The sequence below is a fragment of the Bidens hawaiensis genome, unplaced genomic scaffold (genome assembly GCF_021521415.1).
Source record: "Bidens hawaiensis isolate Kalapana, Puna unplaced genomic scaffold, B.hawaiensis_p1.1 tig00046741_1, whole genome shotgun sequence".
Lineage (NCBI taxonomy): Eukaryota > Viridiplantae > Streptophyta > Magnoliopsida > Asterales > Asteraceae > Bidens > Bidens hawaiensis.
The window spans coordinates 79,313-100,590 of NW_027498341.1; the positions used below are offsets into that span (position 1 = coordinate 79,313).

At 36.3% G+C, this 21,278-nt stretch overlaps 2 protein-coding genes and 1 pseudogene across 2 annotated transcripts; 2 read left to right on the plus strand and 1 right to left on the minus strand.

The window, feature by feature from the left end:
• Positions 1–1,577: 1,577 nt before the first annotated feature.
• LOC143596588 (13S globulin seed storage protein-like) lies at positions 1,578–2,550 on the plus strand. Its single transcript, XM_077075324.1, has 2 exons — positions 1,578–2,284; positions 2,397–2,550. Exons 1-2 carry the CDS (start codon positions 1,578–1,580, stop codon positions 2,548–2,550), a joined length of 861 nt encoding a protein of 286 aa, XP_076931439.1.
• Positions 2,551–4,252: 1,702 nt separating this feature from the next.
• LOC143596586 (mitochondrial import receptor subunit TOM7-1 pseudogene) lies at positions 4,253–4,577 on the minus strand (annotated as a pseudogene).
• Positions 4,578–18,320: 13,743 nt separating this feature from the next.
• On the plus strand, positions 18,321–20,758 carry LOC143596587 (phospholipase A2-alpha-like). Its single transcript, XM_077075323.1, has 4 exons — positions 18,321–18,530; positions 18,608–18,650; positions 18,726–18,851; positions 20,314–20,758. Exons 1-4 carry the CDS (start codon positions 18,390–18,392, stop codon positions 20,487–20,489), a joined length of 486 nt encoding a protein of 161 aa, XP_076931438.1. The 5' UTR covers positions 18,321–18,389; the 3' UTR covers positions 20,490–20,758.
• Positions 20,759–21,278: the final 520 nt, after the last annotated feature.

Below are 21,278 nucleotides of genomic sequence, written 5' to 3' on the forward strand. Positions count from 1 at the left end.
TTCAATATATTCTCTTCTCAAAACCGGGTGAGGAGGATAATGAATAGATTGCATAGACCTTAGCCCGATCGTAATTGCACTCCTAACCATCTCTTTCTCCGCCTCGTCATTGGATGTTTGCCAGTTATTCTGAAAATATCAGTTAATTATATCGGGGGAAGAAGGAGAATCCATTTTTTGCGTTTAGATAGAAAATCTATAAAATTGTGATGATTTTTGTATAATTTGGTAGGATTTGTAGACAGTGTTTAAAAAGTGTGAGGATCCTGCACTTTATTTGGTGATTATACAAGAAAAATAATTGATTTTTTTATAAAATAGTCGTTACCAACGGCTAGGTGGACAACGTTAAACCTCACCCCGGCGCTACGTGGGAAGCGCTCCCCGTCCCCCTCCAATGCGCCCCACCACGGGAGGTCTTAAAAGGAAGAGAGTTTTGGTGGGTCCCACTAAACTAGTCACCTTTAGGTTTATTTTCTATATTTCCACCAGTTCTTAAAATTAAAAGGTAAGGGTTAAAAAGACTAAAAATATATGCCTTCGTGTGCATGGCATGTGGGATGATTTAACTGAAAAAGTTAAAATCTGTTAATGTAAATAACTAAAATCGAGGAAAACATGCATACAAAGGAAAAAAAAGTGAATGTCATTTTCAAAAAGGACCCATTGTATAATTTATGATATTCAGAAGGATAGCAATTGTGATTTTCTCTAATTAATATATATTATCTTTTGTTGGAAAATCCATGTAGTACACGGGTATCAAACTAGTTTTATATACAACAATATAGTATTATATCTAGCATCTTGTCGAGCTGTTTTACCATTACCGTTTTGGTATTAATGAAAGTACGCTAATAGACGTTATCAAAATACTGTCAAATAATAAGTCTAATGATATATGATGATATACAGGGTTCTTTCGTGGGTAAGCTAAATGAGGCAAAGGCTTTTGATCTCTAGTTTTATAGGGTCTCATTCTATAATAGGGGTTATGTATTATGGTTTTTGAAAGTAGAGAATTTTTAGAATTAGTAACTTATTGATGGCCACAAGTTAAGGAGAATAGCTTCATATCCATTATCATTGCATATAATCCATATTACATAATTCTTAGATACTCTCTAATGTTATACGCCTATACGCATAAAAAAAAGAAAAAAAAAGAAGCCTTAACATTTTAGTTAGATTTAGCCCTCCAAAAATGTTGAGCCGGCTCTGATGATATAGCATCAAGTTTAATTAGATAATTTGGGTGGAAAAGAAAGTTGGATTAAGTAGAGGTTTGCTAAGGAACAAGAGTTCTCGTGCCTCTTGGTTTCTTGAAATGTAACAAAAATATTGATTCTATTTTTCATGCTGTTTTTTTGGTCCTGGGTTGTATTTCTTGTATTTGAGAACAAACAAAACTTATAAATTACTATTACTATTATGCTCAAGATATAACAAAACAGTATTCCCTAAATTTCCCAATATAGATTTTCTTCTTCCCATAACATGTCACAAATATAACCTACTAAAGTAACATACATCATATGACTCATTCAACGTGATACATAGGTACCATCACAATTGGTATGGTGACACCAAATAGTAGAGAAGAAAAGGTTTTCTTGATCCAGAAAGGGGACGTACTTCCTGTTTCTGCAGGGGAGGTTACATGGTGGTTTAACGGTGGTAACACTGACGCGGTCATTATATTATTTGCTGAAACCAGCAAAGCCCTAGTCCCCGGCAACATCTCATACTTTCTTCTGGCCGGAGTTCTAGGTACTCTAGCTGGATTTCAACCGGATTTTGTCGGTAAACTATTTGGTCTAGACCAAAGGGAATCAAAAAATGTTGTTAACAGCCAAAAGGGAACATTTCTTTTTAAACTCGACTCTGGAATAAAATTTCCAGAACCAAGTAATCATAGCGGGCATATATTACTTGTCAACGTTGATCATCCATCTGGTAAGGTCATATTTAAAGGTAGTGGAACTGTCAGTACCTTGACGGAAAAGAACTTTCCAATGCTCGGCCAGATTGGTCTAAGCGCAAGATATGTGAAGTTGGAGGGTAATGCTTTGTTAGCACCGAGTTATGTAGCCGATGGGTCGATCCAGATATGTTATATTGCTAAGGGAAGTGGTCGAATTAAGGTTGTGGGGAGCGAAGGAAAGCTTGAGTTGGATAGTAACGTTGAGGAAGGTGACTTCTTTATTGTGCCTCAGTTCTTTGCTACTGCAGCAATTGCAGATGATGCTGGGTTGGAAGTTTTCTCTGTCATAACTTCTTCAAAGTAAGTATTTCATGAAACGTGTTTTATTTCGTTAAGCTTAATAATAATTATGAATTCATCGCTATCTAAAACGGCGACTTCTGTTTAATATATCATTTTACTTGTTTGATAGGCCTGTCTTTGAACAACTGGCTGGAAATACATCTATATGGTCGACATTGTCTCCGGTGGTTCTACAAGCAAGTTTAAATATTACTCCAGATTCCGAACAGCTTTTCAAGTCAAAGAATTCAGAAAACATGGCAATTGTCCCTCCAAGAACTTAGATCATGGGGTCTAAAACACAAGTCAAATAAAACATGGTGTCAACATCATACATATTATACCTAGTATTCGTCTTGATATGCATGTAAACCGATGAAATAAAACTGATTGACCCTATTATGTCCGATTTCTAAACTCTGAAACAAGAAGTGGCTTGCATTTGTCTAAGTTTCTTATATATGTATGTAAACAGGTGAAATAAAACTGGTTTGACCTCCTTGGCAGTGTTGTTAAACTCACTAGTCAAGCAGTAGAGAGAGGATTATCAATTAATCGAGATTGATCGAATTAAAATATTACATATAATTTTCGATATACACATTTTTATGTATACATGACGGAATTACCAAAAATTGGCAGGAAACTGCTGAAGTAGCTAAAAATTGACCGCAAACTGCCGTAAATCGACTGAAATTAAGGTCCAACTACCGATTTTCTCGATGATCACTAAATAATTAAAATCAGTCGCAGGCCGACCATCGATTAATCACCCAGTGGTCTCGATTTTTCCAACATTACAACCCATAAATTTCATCAATGTATAACACAAACAGGACTGATCATGAAGCCAAATTACAAAAGTAGCTCCCAGTTAATCGTAAAATTCAAAAAAGACAATTGGAAATATAATTTTTCATCTGAACTGAGATCCTTGAAGGTATGCAACTACGCACCAATTAATGGATTCTATGAATCCATAACGAAACAGAACACTTAGCTAAATGATACATTTTAACATAACAAAAAGCAAGAAATATGTCTCTATGATTCAATCCAAATGCGGCTCATATAAACTGTATTTAATCTTAAAATGTAGGCATAATAATTAGGGGTGCAAACAGGACAAGCCTTGCAAGCTACACAAGATCAAGAGTCGAGATTTTTGAAACTGGAGCCTTTGTATATTTACGAGCCTTAAGTATTTTTAAGTTCACCAATTTAGACTTCTATGATATAATTTTATATTACATAGTTGGGCTCGAGCGAAGCTGATGCTCGTTTAAGGTTTTTCATGGGCCGAGCCTGAAATTGAAAAAACAACTTGCGAGCCAAGCTCAAGACTTTAAAAAAGAGCTCGAAACAAGCTAAAATCAAAAGTTTTTTTATTAATTTATCACACAGAGAGAACAGAACAAAAAGCCAAATGACAGATGATATAAAATCAACAAATGCCAAACTTTATAAAGTCTAAACAGAGGATAACAATATTCAACAAACATAATTGTATGCACACAAGCAGCCTCTCTATCCCTATGGGGTAGAGGTAAGGCTGTCTACATTTTACCATCCTCAGACCCTACCATAGCTTTGCTATTGGTGGGATATACTGAGTACGATGATGATGATAATTGTATGCATACTTAATTCACATGAACTACAACCAAACTAACCATCACATAAACAAAAACAGCTCCTCAATTTCCAAAAAAAAGACGTAATTAGTCATAACATGAGCATGTGCAAATTCACACATGAACCACATAACGTTTTTGACACGTGAACCTGAACACGGCCCGAATAATCGGGGGTTAATTTGAACACGGCTCGTTTGACCCTCGCTTGGCCCAAAAGTTTTTTTTTTATTACTATTTTGTGTCGGGTTTTCGTGGCCTAAAACCCAACTCATAAACTTTATTAATTCAAAACATAAGCATAACAAAAATAAAACACGTTTATTCATAACAAGAACATGTAAAACCACAACCAACCAAAAACTCATTCAATTCATTACACCATTAAAGTCGACAAATACCCAACAACAGATACCAATCAAACAGGGCTTAAAAGCTGATAAATTGAGGGTTTGGGTTCAGAATTCATGCCAATAATAATAATCATGGGTATGAACCCGTAGTGAGTGATGACTTTAGCCTTCTTCATGGTCCACGTGGTCCATTCCTTCACGAGCTTGGAGGTTGTGTTGTCGTTTGAGGGTTTTGATCCCTTGGCTGATTTGCCTTTGGTCTTCAGAACAACCTTTGATGGCATGTTGTGTTTGTGTTTGGTTCTAAGGATGGTGTTGGTGAATATGTCGGAGCCCTAATGTTGTTTTCCTTTAGGAAGTGGTCGGATTTTGGTATTTATAGGCCCGGGTTGTCTCAGACTCAAAGCCCGACAAACTGAGGCCCAAAATGGTCATTTATTTACTTTCTTTTCTTGATTTGAATCATCATCACTTAGATACGCAAACATTTATCTAGTATGTTGATACCATTAAGTCAGCAACTATTTGGTTTAGACCAATGTTTACAAACCCGGTCCCGACGTTGGTCCGGACGTCTTACCTGTTCAAAGGTCGGATGATTCGGGAGGGCCGACTGGTGTTTCACCCGGATAACATCATAAATAATTTAAATGTATATTTATTTCTATATATAATTCATATACATATAAAAAGTAATAACAAACTTTAATGTTTATTTATGTTTCATACACTGTCTTTTGAATATATATGATTTATATTTTATCAATAAAGACATCAATTAAGCTTGGTTGGTTGGCTCATGGGCGATTATTAAAGCTTCTATATAGAAAATGACCCAAGTTTGAATCACGACATGCACATTTAATTTTGGATTTAATGAAAAATGGGTTTTACCGGTTGAGCCGCCGGGTCACCTTGTCCGGTCCGACCGCCACACGTAAAACCGACCGGGTTTTTAGAAAACGGGCCAAATACCCTGACCTGGCCCCGTTCTGAGACAGGGTCCCGGTCAGACCGGTCTGGCCGGGCCGGGCCGGGTTTCAAAACACTGGTTTAGACGATTGTTTATATGTGTGGGCTCTTATGTGGGCAAAAGTATATATGTGTGGATCTTCTGGTGGAAAAAAAGTGAAATTACACTAATTTTGACGTTATTTTACTAATTTTGTGAAAATAACATCAAAAGTGGCGGAACAATAATCAGACATCATGTGGTGGCGTTAAAAGCCGAAAGACAAGGATGCATGCCCCAATCAGCTGAGGTCGCTATGGTTGAGTGTTATGTGCCTTATGTTAAAGGCTTGATGCAAAATTACTATTGAGCCATGAGTCTCACTAGAAACAGCTTCTCTATTCCTTTGAGGGTAGAGGTACGGTCGTCTACATCTTACCCTCCTCAAACCTTAGCGTAGCTATGCTATTGGTGAGATTTACTACTTTAAACCATAACTGAAAGACATATAGAAGAATCGGTATAGGTGTGCATTAACTGGTTTTTAGATTGTACTGGGCCGTTTTACACTAGGTATGAATCAAGTCACATAAAATTAAAAGTGGATTAGCTCAAACCTGGTGGGATTAGAAACTTATTTCTCGAGAAAAAAATTAGACCTGCACAAATCAAACCATGTCGGATTGAAGCGGATTTGGAAAAACCGAATCATCAACCGATTTGGAAAAAAAGAATTTAGCTTTTTTAAATTTCAAAAATCAGAAAAAACACATTGTAATATATTTTTTAACCTTAAAAATAGAAAGAACACATTACAATCGAGAATAGGCATCGTTGTTTGGTGTTTGGTCGTCATCAACGTTTTGGCATAGATCTTCTTTGCAAGCTAGTTCTTTTGTGGTAAGTGTATATGGTCAATAAAGGTCAGGGGGCAACCTTTGATGAGGCAGTTAAATAACACACATGGTTCAACCAGTGTTGCACAAAATCTGCTACTACTTTTCTTAACTTGGTATTACTTTTGTATTTACTCCAATAACTTACCAATGGTACACTTCCCCATATCTTTTGTAAGTCCCCCCGGGGCGTCGCTGATCGATACGAGATCCGTACGAGGTCTAGGAGTGCGGAATCCTCCTAGACTCGTTTATGGTGTAGAAGACGAAGAACACGATTACATATAAAAAAACACACGAACAAACACACGAATGGGATAAACGAATCTGCAGATCTTTTTACTAATAACCATAACACGTTACATACCGAACATAAACAAAGACACGACCGACCCGAGGTGAGCTCTACCTCTGGTCGTCCCACACGACTCTCCCTCTCTGTTTCTCTCTAGACAATTGAACTGAACACACAAAATTCTAACTTTCTAGATACTAAACCCTAAACAAGACACACATATATATAGATAAACAACTTCGCGGGCTTGGGCTTGAGCCAGTAGGCGAAGTTGTTCTAACTTCGCCTATGGCGTCTCCGCTGGTCAGAATTGCATAGCGACGGTCACAAAATGCACCAACAGAATCCCCTTTGACCGTTGCTCTCAATTCTAACAAACACAAAAGATCATCTGTTACAAAACATGCACCAACAGACTCCCTTTTAACTGATGATCTTCTGTTTGCTCCTTCTTGTAGGACTCGATTGCACTGTGATCTTCAAACTTGAACTTCACATATACATGCAACATCCATCCTGTCTTCAACCAGCCGTGTCTGAAACTGTCTTGTAACTCCACAAATCTACCAATCACCCGACGTCTTCCATATCAGATCTCCCCTTCAGTGTAAGCTTCTTCGACTATATCGATTGAGGTCTTTGACATGCATGCATCCCCGTGCCTAATTGATCATCTCAACCAATCACGTGAAGTTCTTATAACTTCACCAACACGTGAAGTTCTTCTAACTTCACCAACACGTGAAATTAGGATCCCTCCACAACTTCACCAACACGTCGGAATTGTATAGTAAGATAAGATTCAATCTTCAACTACTCAACATCAAGTGATCAATTTCATCACAAAATCACATTGACAGAATCTAACACACATGACCATTAATTAATCCGAAGCATCTTCAATCAGCATGGATAACGATCAAGAACATAAACAAATTAATTCCCGATTAAATCCAACTTGTTCCAAAATCGTAACAGGGTCCAATTCTCGAACGCCTTGAAAATAACATAAATAATATGCTCTGACCGCAATCCAGTAATGACGAAAACCTTCAGTTCGATTTGACTTTCTTCAGTTGGTCAACCTCGAACAACAACAATTTCTTTGCCCACAAACACCCAAATATGTGTCAATATCCAGTTTCAATCAATATCCCATTCACAACTTCAACTCCATATCCAGAGTTGACCCGTATTTGTTCTCACGTAAGACCAAGAGATACCAAGTTTCACTCGTTGTCGGAACAACACTTTCGGTCTCACAATAATCGTGTACACCTGGCCATACAGACAAAAACTCCAAACAAATTTTTTCTTTTTAACTTCGTCTGAAAGTCAACTTCGCCTAAAAGTCAACTTTGCCTAAAGTTAACTTCGCCTAAAAGTCAACTTCTCCCCTCATTAACTTCGCCTGGCCATAACTTCGCCTAAACCCTAAAATTTAAGCGACAACTTTTCCTACGGCGGCTGTTCGGCCAAAAACGCATCAGAAACGTGCCAGAAACACCAAAACGCAGATCTCGAACCATAGCATAAGAGCCTAAGGCTCTGATACCACTTGTAAGTCCCCCCGGGGCGTCGCTGATCGATACGAGATCCGCACGAGGTCTAGGATTGCGGAATCCTCCTAGACTCGTTTATGGTGTAGAAGACGAAGAACACAATTACATATAAACAAACACACGAATGGGATAAACGAATCTGCAGATCTTTTTACTAATAACCATAACACGTTACATACCGAACATAAACAAAGACACGACCGACCCGAGGTGAGCTCTACCTCGGGTCGTCCCACACGACTCTCCCTCTCTGTTTCTCTCTAGACAATTGAACTGAACACACAAAATTCTAACTTTCTAGATACTAAACCCTAAACAAGACACACATATATATAGATAAACAACTTCGCGGGCTTGGGCTTGGGCCAGTAGGCGAAGTTGTTCTAACTTCGCCTATGGCGAAGTTGTTCTAACTTCGCCTAAGGCGAAGTTGTTCTAACTTCGCCTATGGCGTCTCCACTGGTCAGAATTACATAGCGACGGTCACAAAATGCACCAACATCTTTTTATGAGTTTGAGTGGATATACTACCTGTAAGGCCCCGGTTCCGATGCCCTACATTAACGTTGGATTTACTTATAAACATAATATTAATTATCAGAGTGCATTAAAACTTGCGCGGAATAATAAAAATGTCAAACATTTGTTACAAATATCAAAAACTCTTTCGAATAACATTAACACTTGTCGTTCAAATTCAAAAGATAAAACATAACATGAGGATGCCAGTCTTATTCTCGATGCCATGTGACCAACCTCAATCCAGTTGTTTCATTCTACTCACTTGTGTGCATACTAAAAGTCAGCTACGCTGAGTAAGTTCTAGTTTAACCTGTCACAGGTTAATCAAGATAAAACATAACATGAGGATGCCAGTCTTATTCTCGATGCCATGTGACCAACCTCAATCCAGTTGTTTCATTCTACTCACTTGTGTGCATACTAAAAGTCAATTACGCTGAGTAAGTTCTAGTTTAACCTGTCACATCGTTGTTTGGTGTTTGGTCGTCATCAACGTTTTGGCATAGATCTTCTTTGCAAGCTAGTTCTTTTGTGGTAAGTGTATATGGTCAATAAAGGTCAGGGGGCAACCTTTGATGAGGCAGTTAAATAACACACATGGTTCAACCAGTGTTGCACAAAAACTGCTACTACTTTTCTTAACTTGGTATTACATTTGTATTTACTCCAATAACTTACCAATGGTACGCTTCCCCATATCTTTTTATGAGTTTGTGTGGATATACTACCTGTAAGGCCCCGGTTCCGATGCCCTACATTAACATTGGATTTACTCATAAACATAATATTAAATATCAGAGTGCATTAAAACTTGCGCTGAATAATAAAAATGTCAAACATTTGTTACAAATATCAAAAACTCTTTCGAATAACATTAACACTTGTCATTCAAATTCAAAAGATAAAACATAACATGAGGATGCCAGTCTTATTCTCGATGCCATGTGACCAACCTCAATCCAGTTGTTTCATTCTACTCACTTGTGTGCATACTAAAAGTCAGCTACGCTGAGTATGTTCTAGTTTAACCTGTCACAGGTTAATCTTGACCTCAAGCCAGCTGTTTCATTCTACTCACATGCGTGCATACTAAAAGTCAGCTACGCTGAGTGAGTTCTGTTTATCATATATATTCGTATTTGGAGATACTATTCTTACCCTTGACATGTACTTACTTTCTTACTTCTTACATGTACATATATTTAGTTTTACACAATCTTACGTAATCATACAATTGTTCATACATTCTTGCACAAATATTATAAGGGTCTGCCGCTCTAACTCCTGTACCGATATTGTTAGGGTCTACCGCCCTAACTTTTACACAGATATTGTTAGGGTCTACCGCCCTAACTTTTGCACTGATATCAAAGAGGCAACCACTCTACTCTTACCCAGGTATTAGAAGGCATGCCACCCTGACTCTTACATTCTATTCTTACTTGTCTCTTATAGTTACATAAGGAAAGCAAAGTAAACACACATTACTAATTCTTACAATACTCTTTCATTCTCTACAATAGCATTCACACTCACCATATACATACACACACACACACACACACTTCTAGTCTTACAAGTACGCACATAGCCTCGAAACATTCAAAGAGAAAGAGGCTAGAACTCACTTTGATCCTGTTTCTTTCTAAGTTTGCGGTCTTACCTCTTCTCAGCTGGACACGACTAACTGTTTAACAATTTACAAACATCACTTAACTACCCGTAGTCAAATCATATTTCTAGGTTAGTAAAACCCCTAAGAACGGAGGTCCTGGGGCAGCGCCCCTAGCAGCGGGTTCCTAGGGATAGCAGCCTCTCTAGCAGGGTCCAAGGGGGCTGTGATCGAGTTGTATCTTTAAACAGTTAGAAAATTGTATCTTTAAAAGAATCGAGTTTTAACTACACCAGTCGAATTGAGTTTTATCTGAGTCGAGTTTCATTCCAATCGAATTTCATTCTAATCGAATCGAGTTTCATGCTAATCGAGTTTCAATTTAATCGAATCGAGTTTCATTCTAATCGAGTTTCGTTTTAATCGAATCGAGTTTCATTCTAATAGACTTTCATTCTAATCGAATCGAGCTTCAATCTATTCGAATTTCATTCTAATAGAATCGAGTTTCAATCTATTCGAATTTCATTCTAATCGAATCGAGTTTCAATCTATTCGAATTTCATTCTAATCGAATGGAGTTTCATTCAAATCGAATCGAGTTTTCATTTGATTCGATTCGTTTTGTTTTTCGATTCAATTCGATTTAACTTCCAAACAAATTGAGTTTTCTCAAGAACTCGATTCGAATCGGCTTTTCCATGCCTTTCGTCCATAAACGTTCTCTTTCAATCCTATATGACCGTGTTATCAATATAATTGGTTCTTGGTTATAACAACTTCATTTCATTACTTTAACACGGTCTGAACATCACTAGTTTGTCCCAACTCATTCCAAACAACTTGTTTACTAATAAGTTTATGTTTTTCTTACACCCTGCAATTCGATTTCTCACCCCACCAAAGAGTTTTGCCATGATATAGCATACACAACCTTTAAGTTAAAACTTACCTCTTTTGGTTTTGGGTTCGAGCCTAGATGCAAATTTGAACGTGTTTCTTGCTTAGGATTTGTGTAACATCAAGTAAATATCGGGCTAAAAATGTCAAGTTTTCAAAGTATAGGGACCAATTCTGCCAATTTCCAAACTCCAGGGGCATAAATGAAAAATCTGTTTCCTTGACCCATCGCGCTACGCGACGGGGCAAGAGAGACGCCCATCGCATACCGCGATGGGGTATCTGACACACAGTGACACGTGTGCCACGTGGCACACGGTGGCAACGTTTGCTGCCACGTGTCACCAGGTGGCAACACGTTTGCCACGTGGAACGGCGCCTGCCACGTGTCGACACGTGCCAGGTCTAGTGTGTGACTGGCCAGGCCTACGTCGCGGTACGCGACGGGCCAGCCAAGGGACCCGTCCCGTACCGCGATGACCCAAAATCAAGTCTATAAATAGCGAGGTCCGGCTCTTCACATTTGCACACAAAAAACACACATATTCTCTCATTACTCTCTCTCTAAACCTCGAAATACGTGCCAACGATCCCTCTCGAAATCTGTGCCCCGTTACCTCGTTTTCCGTGCCCATCATCTCGATTTACGTGCCACTTTCCGACGATCTTCCAAGTAAAGAGGAGGTGTTGCCCCGACGTCCCGACGATTTTCTCGAAGTGCGTGCCGACGTAGAAGAGTGTCTCGATTTGCGTGCCGAAGTGAAATATTGATCAAGCTTGTGTTGATAAGAAAGGATAGAGTCGAAATGCTGCCCGAGTGTGAAGGGTATTTCTAAGCCAAGCAAGGTAGGCATAATGCCCGGCCAAAATAATAATAAAATATTATAAAGGCTTAATACCCCAAGTCGAAATTATTCTCGATAAACAAAGAAAGATATAACAAAGAAAATGAAAAAAAGAAAGATAGAATATATATATGAACATATATATAAGTATATAAAATTATTCTTTGTTATGAAATATATTATTTAAGTATAATGAGTATACTTAAATAATAAAAAAAAAATACGTTTCTTAATGAAGAAGAAACGTCGGGTTTTATGAATAAACTAAAGGTTTATAAATATTACTTTTTAACTAAAGGTTTTAAAGTAAAAAGAGCTAATGAACTAAAGGTTCATCGAGATAAATAAGACTAAAGGTCTTAAGCCGGATCGTGTATCCGACTAACAAAGGTTATACTCGTACTATAGGTGCGAGATAGCAAGAAAAGACTCAACGTACGGTGTTGGAAGCCGATCCTATTCGAAAGGTGAATACGCCCTACTTTTACAAACTTGTTTTCAAACAATCAAACGTGTTATGTGTAAAACTTTACATGAGACTAAGTGTCTCTAAAACATTGTAAATAAGAGTATAAACTTAGCCCTCAGGCTGTGGTATACGTTTGTCTGGATCCTTACATATGTGGTATGCGGTGGGTAAATCGCACCACGCCTGGTCACGACCTCCAGCCACGATGGGCCGGACCAAAGTATGTCCGAGTGAGAATGACCTTGTTTATATTTATGGTACCTAAGTACGTCGAAACGCTGCGGTGTTTTGCTGAGGTGATCTAGTGTAGAGACTCGAGTTTATGATGATTATTTAACTTGATTATTCCTAAGTCAAGATGGGCCGAGACTTACGTGGTCTCGAGGGGTAATTAAGTAAAGAAAATATTTTTAGCGTCAGTATATTCACAAGCATTCGTTACTGACGTATTTTTATAACATTTTGCAGGTAATCAGGAATAGAGCTTGAAAGACGAAGAAGCTCAAGAATCCGATGGCTCGAATAATTTTGTGTAAATATTAAAATATGGTGGTTTTGTAAAACATATAAACAAGTAAAACTAAAAGTCTCGTCTCTTTTGTTGTAAATATTTTTATATATATTTATCCATATGTTTTTATAAAGTCTTCAGCATTAATCCGCTACTCTGGTATATTTACAAATGTGGTACCAACTAATGATCACACTCCTAGGCCTAGAATGGGGGTGTGACAATTTGGTTCGGCGCTTGTATCATACTGTGATTCTTGTTGCTTGACGATGCAAGACTCGAAACCTACTCTCCTTTAGCTCGGATCTGTATCCGGAAATGGAAGGACGAGTGCTTGTGTATGTTTTTGAGTGTGTGTATAGAGGCTAGTGATGGAATGAGAGTTTTAGAAAGGTTTACCGGTGTTTAAATACCTCCAAGGCCAAGGACTTAAGGCCCATCACCATTCCCTATGTCATCTTTTAGGGTGGTTCACGGGCAGGGTCGGCCACCAGACGATGCATCCAATCCCAACCTTAAGGACAAGACTGTTTTGACGGGGGAGTTGTGACATGAATGAGCTACGAGGGAAAGTGATATATATTTATATATATATATATATAGGGGATGATTCAAGAGAGAAGTCATTTTATTGCGAGAAGTGCGAGAAGTTAATTACAGCCCTTGATTGTGTTTGATCTAAGGCCTACATTTAAAATGACAATCTTATAATATTAAAATGCCTAGTTTTAATGGTTTTTAAAGCAAAGGGGTAGTTTATAATTTTTAGGTCTTTATATTACAATCTAAAATACAATCATACTTCTGAATTATTAACATTTCCAAAAATCACAAAAGCAATGCATGTGAGAGTATTTTTTTTAATGTTTTTTTATGCTTACGTTACATTTACGTTTTATTTTAATATTGGGTCATAATAATATTAACAAATCACACATGTTGAATATTTGCATTACATTTTTGATTTATTAGTTTATTAATTTTGGTTGATGACTTTTATGTTCAATTTTATTTGAGATAAGACAGTAATTTAGCTCGGTGAAGGTTTTTTTTAAACCTTGCAAATTATTTTCTTTTCTTTTTGTTATTAATATGTATTATTTCTTTTTGTTATTAATATGTATTATGTATAGATGTTGCATATATGTGTAAGGATATGCAGATAATGCATTAACTTTTTATCTGTGTAGGTGTATAATGATTTTGTGTAGGAATAAAATTAGTATGAACCAAAATGCTATGTGTATATGTATGATAATCTGTGTATGTATTATACTAGTGAGCTCACCCGCCGCGAAGTTTGTTGCCCGCTTTTTTTCAAAGCAGAGTTTGTTTGGCCACTTTGTTTCTTGTGTGTATATTGCAATCTTTGTTGAATGTTTAATTGTCGTTCCAGTTGTGTATATTTGGCATAAAAGTTTGTTCGTTTGACTTTTTGAGCATGAGCTAATTCAGAACATGTAAGTAAAAGCGGGTTAATTTCGCATTATTATTTTTACTATTGGTTATAACCACAAATTGTATAGTGCATACTCATGTCATAACCAGATATTAAAATCATAGCATGTTGTAGATGTTGCATGTAATTTACAGCAAATATGTATTCATTCAATTACCAAAAGAGGAAAACAAATAAATGTTAGTGAAATCATCATCTTCAGAGGCTCATAGTTACCAAACGTTAATGCGAGATGGGTGCAGATTTACATCCGACATCCGTAGCAGAAATTTTATACGCATATTAGCCACCATATTAAAAAAACATGGCCTCAAATGTACAACCCTCACAACAGAGAGTACAAAAACAAATAAATATTAGGCACCATATTAAAAAAACATGGCCTCAAGTGACAGCGACACCAAAGACGGCCATAAACAATTCGAACACGAACGGGAAGAGTGGTTACAGAAGCCATCGTAACCACCGCAACCTAAGACGGACAAAAGTTTGGTACGGGAACATCATGTACATCAGTCAACATTAGACAGCCCCAACATTAAAGCAAAACCCCGCATCAACAACCAGGGAAAAAAGTTTAGGCCTACCACAACCATAGACCACCGTCGTCGTCACGTAGGGCTCCAAAATGGAACTCGGCGACGATCGAGCGTGAGCATCTTTCTTCCACCATCGTCGCTGCTCACGGTTCCATTATGGAAGCCGGCAACAGACATCGAGCGGAGAAAAGCGGCAAGAGGCCACCGGACCACTACAACCGCCGGACCACCATCGCCACCTAGGGTTTCCAAATAGAACCCGACAGCATTGGGTGCGTACACCCGGTGGAAAACACCACCACCACCTGATGGTCTCCAAATACAACCCGACAGTAGTTGGTTACTTGGAAAACCACCACTTGGGGTTTCCAAATGGAAACCGAGGGGGTTGATGATGGAGGGACCGGATATCTTAAGATGGCGGCGTTGGTGATGGTGGTCGGAGATGGTGACGCAAGCAGTGAATCCAGAGAGAGAAACCGGTTATGTACTATGAGTGTATGAGAGAGTAAAAAGGTTTATGTGGTGTGTGTGTCACAGAACACGTCTTGAAAACGTGTAAACTAAAGAGAAATTGCCAAGACACCAGGCAATAAAGCATGCAACCAATTTGTGTACAAACCTAGATGCGTTTGGCACAACCAATTGTAACATTATAAATTTATGTGTAGGGATATGCTGACAGTGTATATATTATTAACATGTTTGTTTATAATATGATGCAACAAAATGCTATGTGTAGGGATGTGTGGACAATGAATATATTGTGAGATGTCTAGGTGTTATATATAATGTGTGTAGGAAATAATGGATATTATGATGATTTGTGTAGGAGTTTCAAAATGACAATACCAAATTCTTTAAGTTTGGCATACATAAATGATGAAAGTATGTGAAAGTGTTGAAGTATCGTAAATATATAAGATAAGAAAGTTATAGGGGTTGTGAGATAACATACTTCTTTTTATATTGTCAATGTGTGTGTAGGAATTTAGCTAACGTGTAAAAGATTTTTCTTGTTAGTGTTTTAGAATGATCATAAAATAATAAATTAATTATGAAATTAGTTGATTTATGAAATTATTTGGTATTTACCTGAAGGTGAATGGTAAATAATATTCTAATAAATAAGCGGATTTGCTTGATAGACTTTTTGCGTGGAAAGAAATCCTATTAATGAAAATATTAGAAGTTGAATTCAAAATATTTTTGTATTTAAAATAAACAGAAATATATAATAAAGAAAATAAAAATTTTTGACATGAAAGAAGAAACAAGATTTATTGAATCCAAAATTAGTTTTGTGTTACTTATTTACAAACTGGCAGAGAAATAAAATAAATATTTAGTGAAATTAAAACTTTTAAAATCATTAATAGTTACCAAAATAACAACATTGAAATGTTTACCATTATACCATTACATATAATTAAATTATAAAAGGAAAAGAAAAAATATGATTGGTTATTTGGACTTCTCGCACTTCTAGCAATAAGATGACTTCTCCTATGAATATAAATATATATATATATATATATATTTATATTTATATATATATATATGTGTGTGTGTGTGTGTATTTTAAGGGAGTCAATGGGAAATTAATACAAGTGTCTAAAGTGTTATATGGGGGTAGTATAAGTAATAGAGGATAAGGCTTGTTAGGGTTATGATTGAGTTTGTTAGTTTGTTAAGGCTCTTGCGTGGAGAGAGGGCATAGCCCTGTTACCCATGTAACTTTCTCTTTACATTTTCATAATACAATCGTTAGGTCCTTTGTTTTCTTTATTCCCCTCTCTAAACTCATTCAATTACTATCAAACATATCAAACCCTATCAAAAACCATCATGAATGATGGTGAGATGCAACACATGTCATGAACATTATTTTTAAAAACATTTAATGCCATATACGAAAAAAGTGACAGAGACAAAAACTTCAACGAAAAATGTCACATTTCCCTTAACATGACACCAGGGTCATGATCAGGTGTCTAATAAGTAATACATGGATCGTATATGTTGGGTAAGACCATGACTAATAGTCCGATGAAGACAAAGCAACCACATCTCCACAAGTGAAGAAAAAAATGATTGCATCTACACCTTGGTTTAGAAAAGCGCTCCTGAGGCGAGAGGTGACCTAATGCGAGGGCGTCTTCACTTTAGGCTAGTCAAGGTGAGCAATGTTTAAAAGGCAAGCCGATGCGAGTTTTTGTTTTTGGAAAAAACGACCTAAAGAGATGTTGAGGCGCTCACCTTTCATATGCAAGTGGTTTATAAACATCTAAATGTTGTACAATATGTTTTTAGGTTGTATGTATAAGTAGTTTACTTTGCATATTAAATAATATATAATGTTGAATATAGCTAGATCATGGGTCGGGATGTTAAAAACACATGATATATATATATATATATATATATATATATATATATATATATATATATATTATATAACTATGTGCATCTCGAGTACAAAACGCTCTCGTTTTGACGCCTAGCGCTTCACGCTTATGTTTTAAACCCCACCGCTTTTCTTCGCCTCTCGCTTTTTTAAAACCAAGATCTACACATATAAAGACAAAAGAAATATCGTACATAACAGCCACGAAGGAAAACGAGACCATAAGTTCACACCAAATATACCTAGATATTGACAGGCGATGGTCCTCCCAGAGACCACAAAAAATAATAGTACAGATGTAGATGCGATGGGTCCACTATATATGTATAATTGTAATTGTAACCAACTCATAAAATTACCCATGATCACTTTGTGTTTACATCATTTGGCATAAGCATTGGCTAACTCTGTGCCAGTAGACGCTATAATACAAAGAATGCAAGTGTGATCCAAAATGATTGGGCTTCTGCGCATCATTGCTCCATCAAGTTTTCGCCCATTGCTGAAAATAATTACCTTCTACTACTTCCAGGGGTCAGTCTCAGTGTGGCCTTCAGCATCCAGGGGTCACGGATCGACCATAGAACCTTGTTCAATAAGTGGAACGCATCAGCTGTTCACCTCAGGTTGGACAGTAGTCCGTTTTAGGGATTGACGACTTATACATTCCGTGACTTTGGCACTGGACATTTCCCAAACAAGTACTATCGGGTGGGGTCATTAATATCTCCCAAGTATCTCTTGTTTACCATCATACAATCACATATTCCTTAATCTATAAGCTGATCATGATCTATATCTATATTGTGGGTTGTCAAAAACCTACAACAAGCATGGAATAGCCATTGTAACCGATACCCTGTTTTATTCAACATAAAATCCTTAAGTCATTATAACTCAACTACCTCCTATACTATTATATATAAATACGTAAATAATATACAAGTCCAAATTCCAAATCCTTATACAAGTTGTCAGTGAGGTAAGACATGTAAACTACACACATGACGCTACATATCCAAAATATTGTCACGAGAGTCCTTACTATAGGAAAGGAAAACCAAACCCTTTTAGTGAGCTTTTTACCCCACCTACCATAGCCCCCCCCCCCCCCTCCCCTGTCGTCCAACCATCTCTGCCTATAAGTAAGAGCTTTTAAGCAAAACCATGCTTCATCTTTCAGTTCTATTTGCTTCTTCAATGGCTTCACCCTTCCTTCTCCTGATTTCCATTTTTACCCTCCATTTTTCTGCTATTTCCCTTTTTGCCCTTAGAGTTAATGTTGGTGCAGATACAAGCATCAGTTTGGTATGCTTCATTTTTATTTATGAATATATTTTGTAACATTAGTTCATATGTAATGACATTTAATTTTGGATATTTAGTCTAAAGAATGTAGCAACAAATGTGAATCGTCATTCTGCAATGGTACATAAAATAAATTTTAATAATTTTTTTACTTTTGGAAACTGAATTAATTCATGTATTTGTATATATTGACAGTGCCACCATTGTTAAGATATGGAAAGTACTGTGGGATATTATACAGTGGATGCCCAGGAGAGAAACCTTGTGATGAACTTGATGCATGTTGTATGAAGCATGATGCCTGCATTTCAGCCAACAATAGTAAGTATTGTCACACTCTTTTTATTACTATAAATAACTATTTTAAATAACCACTATCAAATAAGTTTTGTTAGATGTTTGTTAAAAAGTAAATGTCTTATAGTATGTGAATTTGGAATTAAAACTCTCTTCTCTTTTGATCGGTGACATCTTCGAGTTTAGTGGCATTTTTTTTATAGCCCGGGTATATATTCATACCTAATCGAATTACAGGTTCAGTCGTTTTAAGATTTTAGTATCATTTATATTTGATTCTTTGGAGCATACCTATATTTTTACCTACACAATTAATAGCATACGGTATATGTTTGAGAGGAGGTCCTTTTACATGATACTATGATACAAGTTTTCTGATAAATGGTTCACATGATGGACATTACATTCAATATTTCAAGCAATAATTGCTATTTGTTTGTTTTTATTCTAACAAGATATTTATAGATATGTAAAAAATCTAGAAAATAAAAAAATATTTAAATATAACTTGAATCTTTATTACCCTTTTAAATATTAATATTAAAAAAAAATAATCCGTGAGCAAAATCATTTAACTTTTATCTCATGTACGTGTAACGTGTATGCTTTCTGTGTATTTATTTTATTTTCACAATACTAAATATCTTAATTTAATGTAACAGTACATATAAAGAAATATATTTACTTTTGGTCTGTTACTTTGAGGGTGAGATGTGAACAAAAACAATAAATAAATCCACCAAACTCGTTTTTATTGTGTTTTGGTAGTAGAGATATAAATGTCACCTTGCTCCCTATCTAGGCCATCATATGTGTGACGAATTTTAGTCAGATTAAGAGTTACCGGCAATCATAGTTGTAAAATCCTGATTTGACGCCTTAATTAATCCTGATAATATCAATTAATCTTGATTAATCTCTAATTAATCGATAGTCTCTACTGGTCAACTAGCGATTACTACGACAATGCGTGCAACCAAGTCAAATATCAAAAATAAAGTTATTCCACAATAAAGGTATTCATGTATAAATTACTGGGACCCAGTTTTTGTATATAGCGTAGCAACATTATATATAAACACGAGTGATATGAAAAGAAAGTTATGAAAGAATAAATCAACACTATACTTTTACAATTAATAATCGTATGTGTTTGAAAATTACTGGTCATAATGCTCATACCTGAAATATAAATATGTAATCCTAAACTCGCCTCGAAAAATAATTTAATTTTTTAATAACTCAATTATGCCAGTATAATATTAGTAATTTAAAATGCCAACATATTCAATATGCTATTATATTGTTGTATAGTTATATAGTATATTAATGTATTTGTTTAAAAGGGTTCGGTAATCAAACAGGTATCACCCACTTTTACACTCAACTGTTCTTATACTTAGAATATTCCAAAACTGAGAATTAAATTAACCAGGACAAAATTGAATTCATTTGTAAGTTTCGTTTATTCCTTTTCTCTTTGTAGATAACTATTTGAGTGAGGTTTGCAACCAGGGTTTGCTGGGATGTGTAGAAAGGTTCAAGAAAGCAGGAAGCAAGACATTTAAGGGCAACACATGTGATGTTGATGACGTCACCACCACCATTAGAGCTGTTATGGATGCTGCTATTCTTGCGGGCAGATATATTCATAAACCCTAATGTTAATGAAAACACTACTCAGCTCATCAAGCTGAATATGACTTGATGTGGCCAGTTGGTCCATGAATTGTGAATGATGTGGAACTATTATTGAATATTGTATGTGTAGCTAGATAAAATATGATAAGATAGATATTAAGCACTGAAATTCTTTTCATAATCATTTCATTTAACCACCTTAATCAATTACTCAGTCGGTCGATCCGCATTCGCCTGAATCAAAACACCCGATGATTTTTTCTATATAAGACTATGTTTTGTGGATTTAACTTAAGAGCATGCAATCACCCTTTTCACAAGGTGCAGTGGTTTTAACTTTGTTAAATCATGTGTAATCAGTTTTTTAATTATTGATTTTTTACTTATATGAATTCATATATTTTTTTTTCATTATAATACTAATCAGATAATTAAAAAACACAAAAAAAAAACTATTAAAAGTTACAAGTATTAAAAAGAATACGAAACTACTAGTAGTTGTGATACTCCGCAGTCCGCACGGATTGTATATTTATTTGTTAAAATAGAGTGTGATCCTTTGTCGATAAACCTGACAAGTCTTTCTGATCAAGCGGAAAGCAAAATCTCTCTCGATTTGTAATTTGTCTCAAACGGTCAATTCTCACTTCCAGGCTTTAGAAGTGCGCTTTGATAGTCATTTTAATTGTTGTAGAGATAGATGATGATGGTCAGCTTTAAGCCATGGCTTTATCTCTACTAATTGGGCAAACTCGACGTTGGTGTCATTTGAATTTCTTTGGGTATGAGCATCCTAGTGGGCTTGAGAAT

What these genes read in the sequence shown, in the direction of transcription:
- LOC143596588 (XM_077075324.1), top strand. Translation starts at nt 1,578, where the DNA reads ATGGTGACACCAAATAGTAGAGAAGAAAAGGTTTTCTTGATCCAGAAA. An exon ending in TCTGTCATAACTTCTTCAAA is followed by an intron (nt 2,285 to 2,396) that starts GTAAGTATTTCA and finishes CTTGTTTGATAG; the next exon opens with GCCTGTCTTTGAACAACTGG.
- LOC143596587 (XM_077075323.1), top strand. Translation starts at nt 18,390, where the DNA reads ATGCTTCATCTTTCAGTTCTATTTGCTTCTTCAATGGCTTCACCCTTC. An exon ending in TGAATCGTCATTCTGCAATG is followed by an intron (nt 18,651 to 18,725) that starts GTACATAAAATA and finishes ATATATTGACAG; the next exon opens with TGCCACCATTGTTAAGATAT. An exon ending in CTGCATTTCAGCCAACAATA is followed by an intron (nt 18,852 to 20,313) that starts GTAAGTATTGTC and finishes TTCTCTTTGTAG; the next exon opens with ATAACTATTTGAGTGAGGTT.